Here is a 20,114-nt window from a genome sequence, read left to right on the forward strand (position 1 = left end):
CAAAAAGGAAAAGAAAACCTTAATTTTAATTTGATTTAGTCTGCACCATGACTGTGTGAATGCTTGTCTCAGCACACGTGACGGGCAGAGCAGATACTGGAATGAGCACCTGGCAGGATGAGAAGGTGGGGCAGCTCCTTTCTGCGAAACCAGTGGTTTGTGCTGCTCTACAGTACTATGGAACTGCAGTAAAAGTATTTCTGGAATATGGAATAAGCTACATTTAAATCTTTATTTCTGGCTTTAAAAGTAATTTTGCATCCAGTACTGTGTATTTCATTCTTCTTAAACTATTTTCTATTGAGTTCAATTTCTTTTATTCTCTCCAGATTTTTATGATGACTGTCCTTTGCTACTGGGAGTTGTGCTGTCACTGACTGGATTTGAAAGATTGGTTTGGGTCTCTTGTATTGGAAGAGTTATGAGGGATCAAGAATATTCCTGCAGCATTATTGTTCTGGGATGCCTGGGCTGTAGGGGAGAGTACAGCTGGGATATAAATAATGCCTGTAGTTACGGGACTTGGTGCTTTTAGTCTCTCAGTTTTAAAAATGAACTTCTTGGCACTTTCAGACAGTGGACTTGGATCCTATTTAACCCAGTTGTGGATTTCTTTTACTTACTATAGAAACAATGGATAGGGGAATTGTGTTGTTCTCTTATTGGTGGGTGGTGGTGGTATTTCCATACCAAAATTATTATAATCATTTAGCAGTTTTACTCATTTGGAACCAAATCACCCAACCTAGTGAAGCCACATTCACAGATAACTTCTTTTTTTTCTGTGCTGAAGTTCAAATTTCAGGGTTAAGAGGAAACCTCATACAGAAATTACTTCCAGATTTTCAGTTTCAAAGTTACTTTTGTCAACATTGGAAATGAATGGAGATGATGCTCTTGCAGGAGTGGAAGGAATATTTTAAATGAACTGAAATCAAGCTGTGGAATGCATTAGAATATTTCCTTTCAGGCTACGTTCAGAAAAGAAGGACTCAAGAAAGCCCAAATTTTCTTAGGAAATTCTAGGTTCTAAAAAATGAGAAGGAAAAGGTCAGCCTGTTCCATTTCTTCTTCTCTCAAAGGCAGAACAGTGTGAAAAGTAAGTTCCCCAAATGAATTGCAGGTCTTCTGGTTCTGGAAGGGAACCAAACATATTTTGTTTTCATAATCTCAGATTTCTATCTTAGAGTGCAACTTCTCTGAACATCAAGCTCTGCTAGTTTTTGTTTGTTTGTTCGAGTGGTGTGATTCAGACTCTTGAGAAAGGGGTATCTGATAACAGTTGACTTAGTTGGGTAACAAAATAAATGACTCATCTCAGAAATATAATAAAAGTACATCTACCATCTACCCATCCTTCTGAAAACACAGAATTGGGGAAAAATAGGAGAGAAATATTTGATTTTAGCTATTACTCTTTCAGAGTAAAAGAGCACTGGACATGAAAACATAATAAAAGGGAAGGAAAAGAGAAGTAAAAATAAATTGTGTAGGCTAGGAAAGAGTAATATTTGACATGTGAAACCGAGCTATTTAAGTCCTCTCCTCTCTTAAGCTCACCAAAATGTTTTTACCATGGTAAAATTTTACCATTGTAAAATTTCTCTTCCAGAGATGTATGAAAGTTTAGTTCTTGATCTATACCTTGCATGGAAGACTCTTGCTCGAATCTTCTGCCTTCCAAATGCTTTTACTTTACTCTTGCCACTTCAGAAAATTGAGGAATATTTGTTCAGCTGAAGGAAATAAAACATTACAAGTTTATATAATTTTAAAGTCTAACAGGTTAGTGGTCATCTTTCCTTTTTATCTGTTTTATTTTTTCCTTTTTTAACCACTTGAAGAAACCCACCTCAGTGAAACCAAACTTGGGTGTATCTTCTTTGGTTTACCATCACTGAGTTGTGGAAGCCAGAATTAGCTGCGTGTATGGTTTTGTTTTCAGCAGTGCTTTGCACAGAAATTGTGTGTAAGCTTTGTCCTTCCTTACTGCACTCCCTTGCTTGGGAAGTGACTTTTTTGTCTTGGTAGCATCGCATTTGAGTTTCATGGTTCGTTGAAAACATTTTTCCTCTGCACTACTTCTTCGTGTTCTCTGCACTGTGTGATTTAAGTGTCCCTGGTGTTCCTCTGTCCTGGGTTCCCAAGTTACTCAACTTACTGTAATAAGCTTTCTGCTCTGTTATTTATCATTCTCCCAATCTTTTCTTTACTTCCAAGTTTTATTACTAATGATTAGAGTTCATCTCCTCCCTCACCTGATTTTTGTTAAAATGCTTTATACATTAACTCCTTCTCAAAAATTATATCCCTTTCCTGTTGAGTTTCCTGGGTGTTAGTGCAGAATAGAAACAGGACAGCATAAAAATACTTGATGTCTGTCCATCGTCACCCTAACCCTGTGGGGACTGATGGTTGGGCTATTTTTCTTTGGTGTGTTTTTTTTTTTTTCTTTTCCTTTTTTCCAGGGCACTTAGGCCACAGTTGCAAGTGAAGGGTTTCCTGAGTTGGAAAGAATTGATAGTCTTGAAGGTTTGAGAGTTCTCTTTGCAAGAACTAGCAAAATCTTCTGGCAAAAATCAACTACTCTGTTTTTTTTGTTGTTGTTCTTTGGTTGACTTGTGTGTAGATCCAACTCTTAAGAAGGAACAGTTGGCAAATCAAAGAAGTTTGGAGCAGTTGCTGACTGAAGATATGCATTACAGAGCTTATTTTTAATCAGCTGTGCTCTAGTATATTTTTTTATCCTGTTTTATTTTACCGTGCAGTAAATTCTGTCTGATAAGAGGATGCTATGAGCTTGGTCACAGCCATATTGAAATGTTACCTGTCTGTCTTCAGAGGTAGCACAGTACACTCAGTTTTGTTGCTTTATCTCAGAGAAATTCAGTTTTCCTTTCTGCAGAGCTGGACTCTGGACTTGTTTTTTTTAGCTCACGTTTTGATTCACTTTTTGTGGAATGTGACTTGGATAATGTGGGAAGGTGGACTTGGCTGTTGGTTTTAATCCTGTAAAGGGGGCTTCTGGTTTTGTTCCCAGGTGATTTCTTGCACAGAGATTTGGGCTGATGAGTAAGATGTTCCGTCTGAGTGCTAATTTCTGAGGAAGGAGTTGATTTTGAGGTCAGTGCTCCAGCTGATCACAACAGGACAAGTAGAGGGCAGAATGTGTTGCAGGGGAGGCAATGGGCCTCTTTTGGCTGCATTTAGAGCAGTGAAAGCTATTCAGGAAGCCACACCTGAATCCTAGTGAATGCTAGCAAATATTTTCTTTCACAAGTGGAAGCTGGAGTCCCCAGGTTCACTCTCGGTTGATGATTTCTTTCCTATTCCAAGTGCAATTTGACGGTGTTCCAGAGCTTGGCTGGAGGCAAGGTTTCCAGCTAAGCCTCTCTTTGTAGCTTATTCTTTTTCTCAGTGGTGACTACTGATGGTCTGCTGGTGGCTTTGAAGAGTCTGCTCCTAGTTGAGCCTGGATGGCAGCATTGGGTGGGAGTAACACCAGGGAATGAATGGAAGGGACAATGAGAAGCTCTGAGCATCAGTAAATCTCCAATTGGAGGTGGTCAAATGTCTGCTGTGTGAGCACCACAGAAAGGGAGAGCACTGCTGTCTTGAAGAATCTGCCTGAACTAAATAAAAAGCAACACACCATCGCTGAATGCAGAGTTAGAACAAAAATAAGACACAATAGTTATGCAGATTTACCTCTGCTGGTGATTTAAAAAAAAACAAAATAAAGTAGGAGACTGTTTTATTTTTATTTTTGTCTAGATTGGAAAACTGCCATAACCTCTGATTGCTCAATCTTGTCTTTGTGCACGTCTCGCCTTAGCACTCCCAAGGCAAGTGAGTACCATTGATACTGAGGTATATTTTTACCGTGTGGTTTGAGTACAGCCGTGTAGGACAGATCCCCGCAGGCCTGTTGTGAACGTTTATGTACAGTTTAAACAGAATTGTACTGATGGCATTTTGAGGCAATTTGAGAAATCAAAATCATCCACTGGGGCTGAAAGTGGCAAGCAGACTGATGCTGCGGGAGAAAAACGAGTCCTCGGAGAGATCAGCTTAAATTTGGCCTCTGCAGCTGTTTCTGCTGCTGAAGTCTCGGGCAGCCAGGCTGCTCAGTCTTTCAGCAGGTGCTAGAAATGAAGGATGAGAGTGTTGTTTAGTGGAGGTAGAATGTTCAAAAGGGTTTGGCTGCCAGAAACATCTGTAGCTGCGTTGGCCAAGACAAGAGGAGTTCTTGAATGGGTATACTCGATGCCCTCTTTTTCTGTTACAAATACCAGACCTGAGATTCACACCATATTATAACTTTTGTAGTAGCCTCTCCTGAGTTTCTGCTAGTTCAAAAGTCTCCTTACACCTGAAAGCAGCATTCTCAGAGATGTGGAAGTCCGACCCCCTTGTGTTGTGTGCAGTTGTCCATCAGGATCTGCTAGAGCTTCGTGGCTTTAAAAATAAGCATGCCTCATAGACAGGACACAGCACAATATATAAGACCTGCTTGCTCAAAGGGAGGCCTGCAGAGGCTGAAGTTCCCTTTAGAATTATTTTTTTTTTTTTAAACTTGGGGTTCCTGGTGGACTGCCAGAGGTGGGTCTTTCTCCCCACGCTGCCCTAGAAAGGGTTGGAGCTGATCTGAGGAGTCCATGCACAGATCTGCCCCACAAAAGCAGAAGGTAAGAAATCAGCAACGAGGAGGACTGCAGCAGTCTTCCCATAGTGAAGTTTGAAGCACTATCCACTGAAAGAATAGTTTGAAATTCTAGCTAAATATTTAATAAATGATTTAAAAACATTTTACTGTAAATAATAAGATAATGTGCCCATATTTATCTGGCACTTTTTAATTACAATTAATGATCTTTGTTGCTTACTCAGACAATTTACTTGTCTTTGTCCATTCCCACTTTACATCTGGGAAAATAATAAATCGAATGGCCTTGTTTCGAAATCCATTTCTAAATGAATACTTCTGTGGATTTACTATTAATTTCATATTGGCTTCTCTCTAATACGTTGCTGCTTTTAAAATGAAGGGCTCTGCACTTAGTGCTTTTCTTGAGAGCGCCTTGACAAGCACTCTGTCATGATCCTGGCAGGCCTGGAGCCTTGTGCTCTCATTTCACGTGTCTGTCAGCATTTTGGAATACAGTATTTCCAGAAGGTGACACTGCGGATATTTCAGCTTGACCTGTGTAGCTTGCATGTTGTCAGATTTTGGCACATTGCATGCTGCTAATAATTCATGAACTAAATGGTCTGACACACCGTCTCACCCCGCGCAGGTACTGCATTTGCATTGGTAATGAAGTGGTACAGGTAGGCACCGTGACAACAGGAGGTGCTTTTTTAAGATGACAGATATATGTGATTGGGTTGCTGGAAATGTCTTCACACGCTTAATTAAATTGAGTGCAAATTAAGTGAAATGCAGGTGGAAACCTGTGAGTCAGCCAGGTATGTTCTAGTTGGTGTGGCTTTCAGAGCATGCCTCAGACTGTGCTGCGGATTTCTTCATGTGTGCGGTAGCTCCTCAGTAAAATTTGGGTGGCAATTTTGGACAAGATCAGAAGTTTGTCTAACCCCAAATCTTCTCTGTGGTTCCAAGTGCATACCAGAGGCAAAGGACGAACAGAGCAAACACACATCACACTCCTCCCGCCACACTTCTCCCTCACATTCTCCTAGCTTGTGATTATTTTCAGTGTGGCACGTTTTGCAAGCCAGATGGGGGTTTCTGCTTATGTATTTATTCCTCCAATGGACATCTTCCATATACCTGTCCAGTTTCCTCTTGACGCCCAGTCTTGGCATCCTTAACATCCTTTGGCAAGGAGTGCCCTGCAGTTTTACTCCCCTGTGCATGAAGAATCATTCCTCTCTGTCTGAAACCTTTCTCTGTTTGCTTCAGTTTGAATACCTCTACCTATACTTGTATCGGTAAGGTTGGTGAACAGTCTCTCACTGTCTTCGTGCTGTTTTTTGTCTTGACCTCTATCATAGTTAAGTATCTCAGTTGCAGGCTTGAAGAGTCTTGAACGTGGTACTAAGATGTAACACCTCTTACTTGTGCCAACAGGTGGTTATTTATAACAGACAGCTTTTAAAATTCTGTGAGATATGTTGCTGGCTATGGTGTAACTGTGTGCCATTACTCTGCTAGCCCAAATGTGGCATGACCTCAGATACAAGGCAACTCCAGTTCCCACGGAATGGAAACAAAATTGACAAACTCAGCTCACAGTGCCATCTGGCAATGTGCCCCTCCTTCTTGGCTCACTTTCCAGATCTGCTGCTCTCCCCCTTGGTGAACCTGGGGATTGAAGATGGGCCAGATGGGCTGAAGCAAGAGCAGGGAGAGGGCCTGGCTAAGCTGCTGTCTGTTCTTGACTATTGCTGGTAGTAGCTTACATTAAGGTTTAGATTGGACTCTACTGAATAATTTTCACAGCAAGCATGTTCACCTCCTTTGACCCTTTTTCATTTTCTGAATTTGATGAGGAGTGTAAGAGCAAGCCCTGCTACCAGCCTTCCAGAGACCTCGGGGATGGAAGCTCCATTGTGAAAACCAACCAGCTTTTCCTCCTCATTGCTTTCCTGTCTTTCACACACAAAATGACCAATTTTTCTTCTTTATCCTGTAACTCAGATTTTTAAGAACCTGTAAGGGCTTTTTATTTATTTTTTTTATTTTTTATTTAAACAAACAAAAAACTTTGAAAATCCAACTCTTATTTTATGACACAAATCACCTTTATCTGCTTGCCTTACCCCCGGCAGTGGGGTGGGTTGCCCAAAGGGATCTGCATGGCTATTGCTTCATCAGAGAGCTGCAAATGAAGTAGGTGCTGAGAGCTCTTACAAAGGCCCATCTGTAAATGTCCTTAAAGTGCAAAGAAAATTGGATCTTTATTTTTTGAAGTTTTCCTGTTGTGGAATGGGGGGAAGCACCTAAGATTTGGGGCAAGGCGGTATATGACTATACCCAAAGGCTGGAGTTGCTCTGTGGTAAAGTTTTGGTCTTGCCAGAGTTTCTAAAGAGTATTTCTGTGCTCTGAAATGAAATCTAGATTTGATTTTTGGCTGTCTTATGTTTTCAAATTTTTAAGCTATATTTGAGCTTCATGGTTCATTTGAGCTTCATAGAGTAATCTAAAAATGGAATAACTGTCAAATAAGTGGCATGCACTTTCTGATTAATTTTAACATAGCATTTCTTTTTACTCCTAGAGAGCAAATCAAAAGGCCTCCAGTGGGTGATAGATACAACCATTGCGTATCCCAAAGGTGAACCCATAGACATCCAAACCTGGATTCTTGGCTACCGGCAACCAACAGTTACACATGTACATTACAGGTAGGAAATAAACCTTCTAGTCTCGCATTGAACTAAAGTGTATATATATGTAAATTACTCAGAAGTTATTAGCAGCATGTTTTGGGATATGGGAAATCAATAGCAATGTCTTGTGTGTATGTGAGTCTCACACAGGTAGGCAACTCACTATTTATCAACGATTTTCTTCTGAAAAGTTCAGTGACCATTCTATGGCTTAGCACGTCAGAGTTGTTAGGACAAGGAGTTAAGGTTTTAAACTAAAAAAGGGTAGATTTAGATTAGATAAAAGGAAGAAATCCTTTACTCAGAGGGTGGTGAGGCACAGGCTGCCCAGAGAAGCTGTGGATGCCCCATCCCTGGAGGTGTTCAAAGCCAGGCTGGATGGGGCTTTGGGCAGCCTGGTGTGGTAGGAGGTGTCCCTGCACATGGCAGGGGGTTGGAACTGGGTGGTTCCAACCCAAACTATTCTGTGATTCTGTGAAATTTTTGACTAATGTCTTATGGTTTAACGTAGTTTTGCAGAGTATGTTTGAAGGCTTGGTCATCTTTTCTACTTCAATATTAAGTTGATGTTGTTAAACCCAACTTAGTGTTTGTTTTCCATTTTTCTGTAATAACAACAGACAAAAAAATCACTTTGTTTTTAGATAATAGGGCTTCTGAAAGATTACTATGTATTACTATGTATTTAACTTTTTGACAAATTTCAGCTTTTTTGCAAAAAGCACACTCTTACTTGTTGAGCAGAGCAATATTTTTGAAATAGCAAATTCAATTGAAACTTAAAATGGGTTACCATTTAAAATCTTAATCCTCAGCAGTTCTTTGTCTCAGGGCCTATACTGATGGAGAGAGAAGTTGTGCACGTGTGTGTGTGGTGTATGTATGTATGTGTATATATATATATATATATAAAATAACTGTCTGCTTTGTTGTTCTGTCTTTTTATATATCTACATCTGGATGCACAGAGTTAAAACACACAAATATGCAGATCTAAACTGCTTCTGGGAAGTTGATTAAAAAAGAAAAAGCAGCACCAAATACCTGATTGTTGTAACACAGCTGTTGCTTGCTTTGTTTTCACTTGTTTTTCACCTGCCCACAATTGATTGGATTTGATATTGAGTGCTCAGAAATTAAATATTTTCTTGGATTATTTTTTTTTTAAGAGGTCTTTGTCCCTGGACATAGGCAAATCCAAATTTTGGCATACAAACATTTTCTTTTTTAATTGGTGAAGGAAGCAAGGGTATTTCATTAAGGCAGGGTGTATCTTCTGGGCTGTGTATCAGTCCTTGGTATGAAGTTGCCAGTGATGTTGTAACTGAATGCTGGCTGAGAAATAATTACCTTGGTTGCTAGGAAGTTGTCATCATGCATACTCTTGGGGTAAGAACTTGATTAAAGATTAAATATCTTGAAAAAATCTTATTTGGAGCATAGTAATAGTATTTCATGATCCGTTAAATTCTGCTGTATTTCTTCACATGCTGCAAACACACGTGTATATATAACAGAAAGATTTCTTGGGTCAGGAAAAGGGTGTGAGGCCTCAAACATTTCTGACATGTCTGATAGTTTAGTTGTTTTTATGTTAGTGGTGCTGGTCTTGATCAATATTATTCCCCAGCATCATTTTCTGGATGTTCTTAGGCATTTTTTAGTGATTGGTGCCCTAGGAAGTAGCTGACAGACACTTTATACCTTTACAGTTACTTCTAGCTCCTGCAATGCTCCCTCTCAAGCATCTCCTTATACCCACCCCATACACTCAGGAGTTCGACCACCAACTGAAGCGGTCATTTTTTTTCCAGAGAAATCCTTGTTTTGCGTAGGCCCTACAGAGTCTGGGGGTGATAACGTGGGAACTTTTTTCACAGCAGTGCTACAGGCTTTATCACCTGGGAAAAGCAACTTGCATCTGTCTAAGGGAAACCTGAGGCTGCGTTGCTCCTTAGTGTTGGGAGCAGCTTTGACAGAGTAGGAGACCTTGATCAAGGAGGATGGCACTCTCTTTGGGGGGGAGGAGGAAAAAGAAAAAAAAAAAAAAAAGTGCTACTTTTCCATGACCAAAAAGGATTTATCATTTCTCGCTTCTTTATAAAAAAAAAAAAAAAAACAGTCTTTTGAATGTCACTTATTCCAGCTCTCTGCTTCTGCTTGGTAATTTCAACAGTGCAGTTGCGTGGCTCAGTAAAAAGAAGAAACTCGTGTTTGCTACATACTTGGAAGTAGAACAAACTAAAGAAAATAAAGATAGCATAAATCTTCTATATTGATTGTGCCCTTTAAGTTCAGTGAGTCATTATGTGCTTTTACAATAGATTCCTGGTTTGCAAGTCTGCTGCTCTCTAGCAAGAAGGAGGCCTTGCAGAAGAATTTAGGTCTAGTTTGTTGTAGAGTGTACTAGGCTGGGGCTTGTCTTCATCCTAAAATAAAACTGTTGACGCACTTACATCAACGATTAGGTCCATCTAAAATGAGAACATTTTTCTTCTTACCAACTTGCCTTAAGCATTTGCTAGTAACCATTGTCAAAGCAAATAAAGTAATTCTATTGCTGATGTTTCGTAAAAGTATGATACTTAGATTACGTATTTGGGTTAATGATATATAAAGCAGCCTGCCTGCATATTGTGAAACCAGCAGCACTCCAAAGACTACCTGTCCTCATTAGGAGTGCAAGTACCAGCACATGGTGTGTCTTGGGGATGAAAGGAAGATGCTTCTCCCACAGAGCTCTTTGATCTCCCACTGGATTACTTTTTAAAAATTCACCCTGCAGTTTTGTTTAGTGCACTTCTTGCCTTTAATCACTGTACACGTTGAATCGTTTTGGAAGAGAAATGATTCAGTGTCCTATTTCAGACAGTACCAAGATGATTTTCTCTCCACAAGAGTTAAATTTTGGTAATGAGGGCAAGAAGTCACCCCAGCTCCTGCTTTCAGGAGCTTGGCTGGTGTGCATCTGGGGAAGCTGTATCCCAACATAGCTATCAGAAACTCATAAGAGAGGCAATGTACTGTTTTTTTCCAGTCTAGGGATTTTTTCTTCAAGCAAGTAGATCTGACTGATTACCACTTACAGTATTCTGCAGCAGGTGATGTGAAAGCTGCAGCTACAGGGAGAAAAACATGCATGCGACCCCAAAGACATTTTATTTTTATTTTCCTAGTTGCTGTTTGGTTTTGATTTGCATTTCATTGCAAGTCTGAAATCTGCAGGAATATTTTAATGCTCTTGCTATGTCAAATAAGTTGATCATGTTTACATCACAAAAATCCGTGATTTTGTCTTAATTCCCTTGTGCTGTTTACTGAGCTTCTGGACTCTTACAGTAAGGTTTCAGGTCTCCTTATGTGGGTCCCCTTGGATGGTACTTTAACTGGGAATGACCTTGTGTGAAGCACAGTACAGGATGCTCACTGGAGTTCTTTTCCACAGCCATGCTTAAATCTGTTCCTGCTTTTTATAGAAATCTGCCTTCAGGTTTCTCGAAGGTGAACGTACTTACAATTTGTATAGGACATCATTTACTTAATATGCCTTATTCAGGTCATCTTAGTACTCCCTCACATCTCTGGAATAATTGCAAGTTGAATGTGTTTAGAATTTCACTAAAGAGACTTCCAAGACTACTTAAAGTTTTTTTTCTTTAAAAAAAAAAAAATCTGAGGTTTAATTAACTTCCTGATTCTAAACATGTACATTGAAAACATAATTCTGAACATGAGCATAAAGATGTTGTTACCTTCCTTGTACTGAACTTGAACATTACAGTGCTTGTAATACTAAAATTTTTAAATTTGTAAGAAATTGTTTATTGTTGGGTGTGGGTTTGTTTTTTTTTTTTCCAGAGGGTCTAAGTCACTGGTTTGGAGGACAGGGCCTCTTGGTCTAATTTTTAAAAATGACTTCTAGTAGTTGTGACTGACCCTATAAAACTTCTAAAAGTATCCCCCAAGTGGAAACTACTGCAGGTTTCTGAGGCTGAGAGCTGTGTACCATGCCTCTAAAATGAGAACGGAGGGTCTTGGCTCTGCCTGGTGCTGTGGCTGACTTTCCAGTTGGGGTCGTTCTTGGTTGGCTTGCCAGCTTGAGGTACGTGTCCTCTGGCCCATAAGGGCTGCAGTTACACCCGGGCCAGCAACTCCTACAGATCTCTGGGAGCAGACGGCAGCAACAAGAGCGTGGGGAGGGAAACCGTGCGAGATCCCTCTGCACGTGGGTGCTCGGTGGCTGTAAAAGGCCAGGCTGGATGGGGCCATGGGCAGCCTGGTCTGGTGGGAGGTGTCCCTGCCCATGGCAGGGGGTTGTTACAAACTGATCCTTAAGGTCCCTTCCAACCCAAACCATTCTGTGATTCTATGGACTTGTCTGATACCCTTTATAAACTGCTTACACTTCAGACTTTTACAACATCCCGTGGGATTTATTACGTGTAATTGTTCTGGCGGGTGGCAGCAGGGAGTTGCTTCCCTTTTGCATGAAACTTTCCACCGATGACTTCAGTGGGTGCACCCTGTTTCCCGCGTCCTGCCAGTTGTGGCTGAATCACTCGCTCTGTGACCGCCCCGTGGCTCTGCAGCTGTCTCATATCCTGCCTCGCTGTGCCCCTTCCAGCCTGGCGAGTCTTTGTGCGTTTGGTGTCTCCTTACACCAAAAACCTCTCAGATGAGCTTTGTCTGTGCCTTTCCTGGTTGTGCTGTAAGCAGTCTGGGAGATGACTGATACCCCCAGTTCCCCACAGTGATTTTGGGATCACTTAGCAGAGTGAGAACAGCTCATCTTGGAGCCTGGGGCTGTCTGTGCATGTGTAGCAGCTCTTGCTTGTTCCTTCCCCGGTGCTCATTGCCTTGCACATGCTGGTATTTGGATTTGGTCTGCGACTATTGTCAGGCCCTTCTGTAGCTCTTCTCATCTCTTTGACTACCCAGAAGAATTCTATACCAGAACCATTCTGCTGTCCTTTTTTTTTTTTTCAGGCTTACCATATCATTTATGAATGAGATGTGAAGAACTAAAGTATCTGGGACTAGAGCTGTGGTTTGGAATGAGCGCAGTGAATTTTCACCTTCAGTGTTTATGATAATCACGTTTATTTTTAGATATTTCCGTGTAGCTTTAAATATATATTTAACATTTATGTGGATAAACGTAGCCATGTTTATCCATGGCAGCATTGGCAGAGAACAGTTGAATCTTGTGTGTGCATGAGTTCACTCAAGTTGCATCATCTTTTTCTGTTGCTTACACAGGCATTTTCTGTTGGATTCCATTCAGGGCATTACAGCAAGCGCTTCTTTTTTTTTTTTTTTTTTTTTCCTAGATCACCTGGCTTTACTCACTAACGGTTATTTTTTAGCAGAATGCTGCAATGTCGTGGATACCTTCAGGGTTTTAATAGTTTCAGATCATGTACTGGCAGTTTGAACCGAGTTGTTGGTACCACTGAGAACCTGTAAGGATGGAGTATGAGCTTGGGAAACAGGGTGTCAGGTAGGGAAGAGTAAGGAACAACAGTTCTCTCCCTGAGAGTTACTGGTGAAAGAGAAAACCTTACAGCTCTGCTGGCACTTGATCAAACCTTCTCCAGCATTGGGAAGCCAGATAATTGAAGCCCAGTGGACCAACAACAATTTCTTAGAGCTTATTTCTGAAGTTATCAGCATGACCAGTGGAAAACTCTCTTTAGAGCCTCCCAGGTAGTGTCCTCACATGTCCAAACATACAGCGATGACTTGATCCCATTGCCTTGTCAGATCTTAATCAGGAGTGGTTCTGTGGTGGAAAAAAACACCACCACAACACCTTGTATGCTGGTTAAGCTGCGTGTCTTGACCTGGAAACATGAGCTGCTTCCAATTTGTCTTCTGCATGGAAACCAGAATATTAATCTAACAGAACAACCGGGGTGTCTGAGGCTGTCAGCGTGGAGCACAGCTGTTTATTTTGCAGATCATAAATCTGTGATGGTTCCTCAGTGATTCTTAATTCTGAGAGCCACTGGACATTAACTACTGCTGGTTCCCAGCCTCATGGGCAAGTATCAGACCAGTGACTGAGGTTTGGAAGGTCCTGTGCTCCATTAAGACCTGAGATGTCATTTTGAAAAAGATTAGTACATTTCTTTGTTAACTTTTTGAAACAAACTCAGTTTGCAAAGGAGATACTGAAGGAAAGTGAGTTTTATCTTTTCATATAACTGCTAAAACAATGGAAATGTCAGGAGTGTTTCTGTTTGGGGGCGGGGTTGACACAGGAGATCTTCTCTGAAATTGCCATGAAATGTATATCGAATATGTCTGGATTGTTGTTACTCACCTTTTTCCTTCATTTGACACAATAAAATTTTGCTCATTACCTTTCCTAATTGTAAATGCTTTGGGAGCTTACATTTAAAATATTTTTTAGGGAGATTATTTTAAATGACTGAGGAGAGAGGAAGGTCTGTGTCGGCCTGTGCTTTAGCACACCAGTTTCTCATCTTGTGTTGTTTGAACTGAGTTCTGTGTCTAGAAAAAAAATCATTTAAAAAAAAAAAAAGTGTTTGGAAAAAGTAAACAATAATTTCACCAGATGCAATCTCTGATGTGTGAAAGGAGACTGGGGACTTGAAAATGCTTTTTCTTTGTTTAAAGCAGTCCAGAGAGAGACGTAGCTTTTTTCCACTGCTGCTGTTCATTTTCTGTGCTACTTCCTCGCTCTGAAGTAGAGGAAGAGATTGCAGAGCCTCCTTTGTTTCAGTCACTCTGCCATCCCCCTTGGTCACAATCTGTCTCTGCCATGCTGTCTTCCAAATCTGCTGTTTTCCTTTTCTCACAGCCTGTCCTTTTAATGCAGGATTGTTTCTTTCATCCTACTTAGAGAGCAGCAGGAGGAGTGTAGAGGACACAGTGACCAGCCTTATTTTTTCATTTGTAGATTTTTTTTTTTTTGCTGATGGAAATGTCAGAGAGAGTTCAGTTTAATCCAGTAATCATTTTTGGTTGAAAGCTCAATTTTGATAGGTGAGTTAAAGCTTGCTTGTCAAAATTCCGTTTTCTGTACAAATCACGTGGTTTTCAGCTCATAATTAGGCTCAGCTATGGCCTCATTTTTCCTCAAGGTTTTAGAAGAACTTTCTTGGAAAAATGGGCAATTGCCAAATTCCACATTCTTCAAAACACAAAGGTGTGAAAGCTTACCCTTTGAACTATTAGAATAAATTTTTGACCCTGACAGACTTTCCTCAAAACTCCCTTGAAAGTGCTGAAAAACTGATTTTACTCTCAGAACCATAAGAAGCAAGGAGAATATCTGATTAACTTTGTCCAGGTCAAACGCTGCTGGTGTTTTGGGGGGAAATTAGAGTGGCTGTTAGAGCACTAAGCGAAATAAAAGGTTACGTTCTAGGAGGTGCAGGGTGTCTCTAGCTAGAGGAATCCCTGCGAGATCTGTCAGAAAGGCTGGTCCCCTCCTCAGAACAGTTTAGCTTTGTGCAGGGGTCATCCTGTGCGATGTGCGTTGAACATAAATCCAGACTAACGACGTTTACACAATGTAGAAATAAGTTGAGTGATTTGCTGTCTATGTAACAAGACAGCATACTGGCAACCCTCCTCAGCTTCTGCTTTTCCCCCACACTGAGCTGGGTTTTGTTGTCTGGAGGGAGTTTTTACTTTTACACCAGTCACTCGTCAGTCTGACTTGGCATTTCTCAGCTGGTCTCTAACAGTAAGATTTCCCTAGTGCTGCTGTTTGCTGTCAAAACCCAAGAGTTTAAAATTGGTTTAGTTTTTTAAAAAAAAAAAAAAAAAAAAAAAAAAAAAAAAGAAACCTGTCTGTGAAATTTGTTTGACATGTAGACTCCACTCAGTTAGGAATGGCTTGGTGTTGTAAGGTTTGTTTTGCACTAAACTTCCCCTCCGGATACAGTCGTGTCCCCGGTTTGCTCTGGGCAGTAGTGAGGGTGGTGTAGAGGCCCTCAAGTCAGAGCCAGCCATAGCCCCCTCCACAGCCGAGAGGAGAACCCCAGCTGTGCTGCAGGGAAGGACCACATTTTATCGAGCTACCTCAGCCATCCCACTGCCACAGAGCAGATAAGAACTGTGTCACCTTCCTTGATCGTACCAGCTTTTGCCCTGTGCTGCTTTTGAAGCAAGCTTCCAGCTACTGAGGAAGTTTGTTTTCTGTGTCTACATGAATACAGATTTATTAAAATAAACTAGACTCTTAGCTATAAATAAAATGGAATATTTTGTGGCTGCTGAATGAGTTTTGCAGAAGCGTGTCTGAAGGGCATCCAGCGCGGCAATACATTTTAATATGCTTTTTTTACGCAAGTAACTTATTTTTGGATGTGCCTGAGATCTACCAATGACCTCCATCATGTTGAGTTTATTTAAAGAGTCATTGGAATGGCAAATAAGATTTAGAAAGAGGAGGGGGTAATAAAGAATTCAGGATAGGACAGGGGATGAAAGGCGATTAGTACTTAAAGGTGGTATCTATGAACTTCAGCATTTTCATACAGAATTAGTGGTGGTTTCTCCAATAAGGCCTGTTTAAAATGGATTAGTTGATCCTGAGAATGCCAAATTTCTGAAAATTATTTGTTAGCTTTTGAGAAAAGAGGTGTAATGTATCTTGAAGTGTATAATTTAAACTGTTCTGCAGATGTAGATTTTAAGATAACTATCCTCGTTCTGTCTTTCTGTTCCTTGCCATTCCTTTCTACCATGCAGTTTTACAAAGGTGTTCTAGATAGTTCTTTTTCCATAAAATTCCTCTTGCTCTTCTGCCTCTCCAGGTGTAAAAATACCAAATTAATTGTTTTAGGTAGTTTCAAGTCTTCATATATCTATTGGCACGTGCAGATATTGCTGGTGTTAGTGATAAATCTGTCAGTTCAAGGTGGGCTTCTGCCTTCTCTTTGGTTTTCCTCTTTCCTCTGTGACTGAGAGCAAACCCCTTCCCATCCGGAGGGGATGGAGGCTTGGTGTGGCTGCAGGCGCTGTGCAGTGTTGTGGCAGGCAAGACCACTGCTTGTAGGCTGCTGCCTGGGATGAAGGAGTCTCCTCTGAGGGGTATGGAGTACTTCGAGGGGTACGTGCTGTTCAGATGCGGGACAGCCAACTTTCGAGTCTTGCATTCTTGTTGGATGGATCGTTTTAGATGTGAGGAACAGAAGAATGCAGATTAAACTGACTAAAAATAATTCTGTACTTACGTATCCTTTTCTTCTGCGTCACAGGGTAGGGAGGAATCTAGCGAGAGCTTTAGCATTTGTTTCGTTACGTGTACTGCTGCACATGCTTCATCACGAGTTTGAAGTGCGGCAGTCAGATGGGGTGGGCACTCGGAGTAAGTTTCCTCTATTAAAACTAAAGCCAAGGACAGTAAAATACAATTTTTTGTTCAGCGCTTCAGAAGTGGATGGCCCCAGCTTCCTTGTGAGCCATTCTTCTGTTAGCTTTGGGACTGAAGTTACAGTAACTGACAATGAGGCATAAGGAGCAAAATGTTCACATGTGGCAGGTTGGGGCTCTTCCAGAGTATGTTTGGTCCTTGTGGAAGGCAATATCAATGATTTATAATTGGTGGCTAAACAACTTCTGTGGTAGGCTTGTGAATGCGCACATGTAATGGCACAGGGGTTTGAGAAAGCAATGCCGCACGCAGCAAGAAGAGTGGAGGTTGTTGTTTATCGCGGTGGTGCTAACAAGATGAGGCTGATTACCTGTTGTGTGCTTTGGAAACTAGAAAAAACATCTGCTTGCAGCATCATGTAGGAAATACCCTCCCCTCTTGCAGGCTGTTACAGCCAGGCAGTCCCTGACTTTGGGGAGAGCCGGGGAAATCCCTGCAGAGGGACGAGCCGCTGCCAGCCGTGGGGCTGGGCGGTCGGATGCCAGCTCTAACGCTGCCTGAGGGCACGGGCCCGCAGGTGCTGTAGAGAGGCTGCTGGGCTGGTGCCTCAGATGCCACTTCAAGAAACCGACTGGTTCAGATGGTTGTGTTGAATCAGGTCTTGAAAACGTTATAATAACATGAAACGTTATAATATTCTGAAAGAGGATTGCTTATTTATTTGCCCAAATATGCATTGCTCTCTTGCTGTATGTCTGGTGAAAGCTTTATGGTCGTTGGTTTCCCTTGCAGTCTTGCAGATGGAAAAAAGCTTGTCTCTTTGCTAAATCTCAAAGAAAAATGCTAAAATAAATATTTTTCCCTGTTCAGTCTGGGAAGTATTCTGAAAACTTTATAGAATAAAATTGTGCCTGAGCTGAAGTGAGGATCTCTTTGGAGTTCCGGCAAGAAGCGAACTGAAGCTGCTTTCTTCAGCTCATGGTTCATGGGTGAGGGAGTTACAGATGTAGGAGTCTGTATGCGTACACACCTCTCTGTATGTTGAGAGGGAAGGACGTACAAAATGTTTATTCTAGTCTTCACCATGGATGTAATTACTGTCTTGTTAACGGTGGAAGGAGAAGACAGGCCTCGCAGCCTTCCATCATGGTGCGGCCTTGCTGCTATCGCCACTGCCATCGCCGCTTCCAGGGCCTCAGGTCACAGCTGGTGGTAGCACAGTCATTACTGGGGTTGGCCAGCACCCCTGATAATACTGAAGCAGCAGTGCCCTTGATAAGAAATGAAAATTTCTATTCTGCTTGACTTTCCTGGTCAAGTCATCTTACCTGGTGCTATAAATTTCTGTGTTTGCCACATCAGGAATGAAGAAGTTTATATTTTCGTGCAGATTGAGGCCAGTGTTGCTCAAAAACTAGGAGGATTCAGGTGCCTGAGAGACTCCAGAGGTGTCAGATACTACGTATTGACCCACTGTTCCCTGTCAGCACAGTTCTGTATGTCAATACATTTTATTTTCTTGAGGAGTTCCTTCCTTCTTGGCGTTCCTGATGCTGGAAGCACAGCAGTGGGTTGGAGCCAAGTTGATGCTCTGCCTGTGACCACATTGACCAGCGTTTGTGTATCACTGAAAAGACAAAACTGTTCCCAGAATCTTTGAACAGTAGAGCTGGCAGACCTCGCAACTGATGCCTGGTGATGAACCTGCTCCGGTCAGTGTGGTGCTTTCATCCTTTGGGTTTGGATCATCCGTGTAGAGTTCGGTAACATCAGGCTTCTCAGTTGCTTTTCCTGGACCCAATCTCCTTTTAAGACAGAGGTGCTAAAGGAGCTGTCTGATGAGCAGAGAATGAGGATAGTGGCAGTGAGTGTAGTTTCCAGTGTTTTAGGATTCTTTTAGACATTTCATCTCTAATTAAGTTCAGTCATTAACACAAATACTCTGCAGGTAAAATATAAACCTAGATAATCTAAAACTGTTTGAACATACTTCTAAATACACTATCAGTTATCATTGATAACGTGACAGGCAATGTAGCACTATTGGGAAACCACTTGTTTTCCGCTCTACATTAATATTCATTCAAATTAATATTCATTCAGAAAGGGTGTGACTGTGATTGCCTCTTCAAAAGTTTGAGTAAAAGTTTGAGAGATTGGAGTATTCTGATACTGTATTGATTCATACAAGAACCTGAATGGATTCAAGCAGGAAACTGCTATGTTGCACTCCATTAGTCTCTCAAAATATTAGCATCCTTTATGCTACTTTGCTACTCCATTAAAGTGCCAGCTGATAAGTAGTTTCTAATGAATATCTTGTTAGCTCTTGTGATAACGTTTTCAGACTAGTGAGTACATTCTTGGAAAAACATCAGGCTTGATTAGGTCATTGAGTAGTCGGTCCCTTCAGTAACTGACAAGTGGAGGTGAAGAATGCCTGCAGCTTACAGTGGAAAATGCATGTGAAGCCAGGTAATCCTAGACTTCTGTCCTGAGCCCACGCACACATTCTGTTAGTTCTGAACCATCTTCAAACTTGCGTCAGCAAGCATCTGTCCTTCAAAAATACACTGTGAAACACAATATTCAGTTGCTGAGTCCTTTTATCTCTTCACACCAGATAGGCAGAAGAGCGTAAAAATAGTGCTTGGCAACTTGGTTGTGCTTGTGGACAGGGAGTCAGTCAGCCTTAATGCTAAGCCCTCAACAGAAACGGTCTATCAGTGTGTTTTCACTTGACTTTACATGCAATACCATTCAATATTGATTTGCGGTACAGCATCTGGGCTTCGAGATGAGATAGTTCTTTACTACCTGTCTTTTCCATTTTCTTAATGTGCACGCTAAGGACTTGAGCTTGCTGCGCTACCAGCTGTCTTGTACTCTTTATCCAAAGACTTATGGCACAAAGAGCTCTGCACTTTGAGAAAGGTAAAGGTAGAGCTGCTACCAAGGCTACACAACTATCTGAGTTAACACTGATGCCATAGCGGGTAAATAAAATTGTTCATGTATTTATATTGAAGTCTTCTCTATCTACCAAAGCACCATTGGTTTTTATTCATTCGTTAGATCAATTCTTTGCTTCTTTTCTTTTCCACTAATAGCTTATTTTTTCATGTGTAGAACTGTGAAAGGAGGAGGTACAAACAACTTAGCAACAAAGCCAGGATGTTGAAAACAGGAACAGCAACAAAAGCATTCTTCAGATGTGTCCCTTATTTCTGTAATCTGTCATTATCTGTTCAGAAACTTCCCACATGATAAAGTTATCACTGCAAATTCTTTTCAGTATAATCAGTCAGACTGCGTTTAAAAACAAACAAAAAACCCACCATAGCATAGATGACAAGGTAAATGGTAGCTCTCCTGAGAAGAGAGACCTACAGTAAAGGTCTTACATTT

General features: G+C 41.2%; 1 protein-coding gene across 3 annotated transcripts in view; it reads left to right on the forward strand.

Annotated features, from left to right (window-relative positions):
• The window catches only part of LPGAT1 (lysophosphatidylglycerol acyltransferase 1), a 65,523-nt gene that overhangs the window by 36,362 nt on the left and 9,047 nt on the right, over positions 1-20,114 (forward strand). For all 3 annotated transcript variants that reach the window (XM_084512792.1, XM_084512791.1, XM_084512793.1), the window contains one exon: positions 7,243-7,369. In XM_084512792.1, coding sequence (XP_084368918.1) covers positions 7,243-7,369 — 127 coding nt within the window. The remainder of the gene's footprint in view (positions 1-7,242; positions 7,370-20,114) is intronic.

Source organism: Aythya ferina (assembly GCF_964211825.1).
Source record: "Aythya ferina genome assembly, chromosome: 3".
NCBI classification, from domain to species: Eukaryota; Metazoa; Chordata; class Aves; order Anseriformes; family Anatidae; genus Aythya; species Aythya ferina.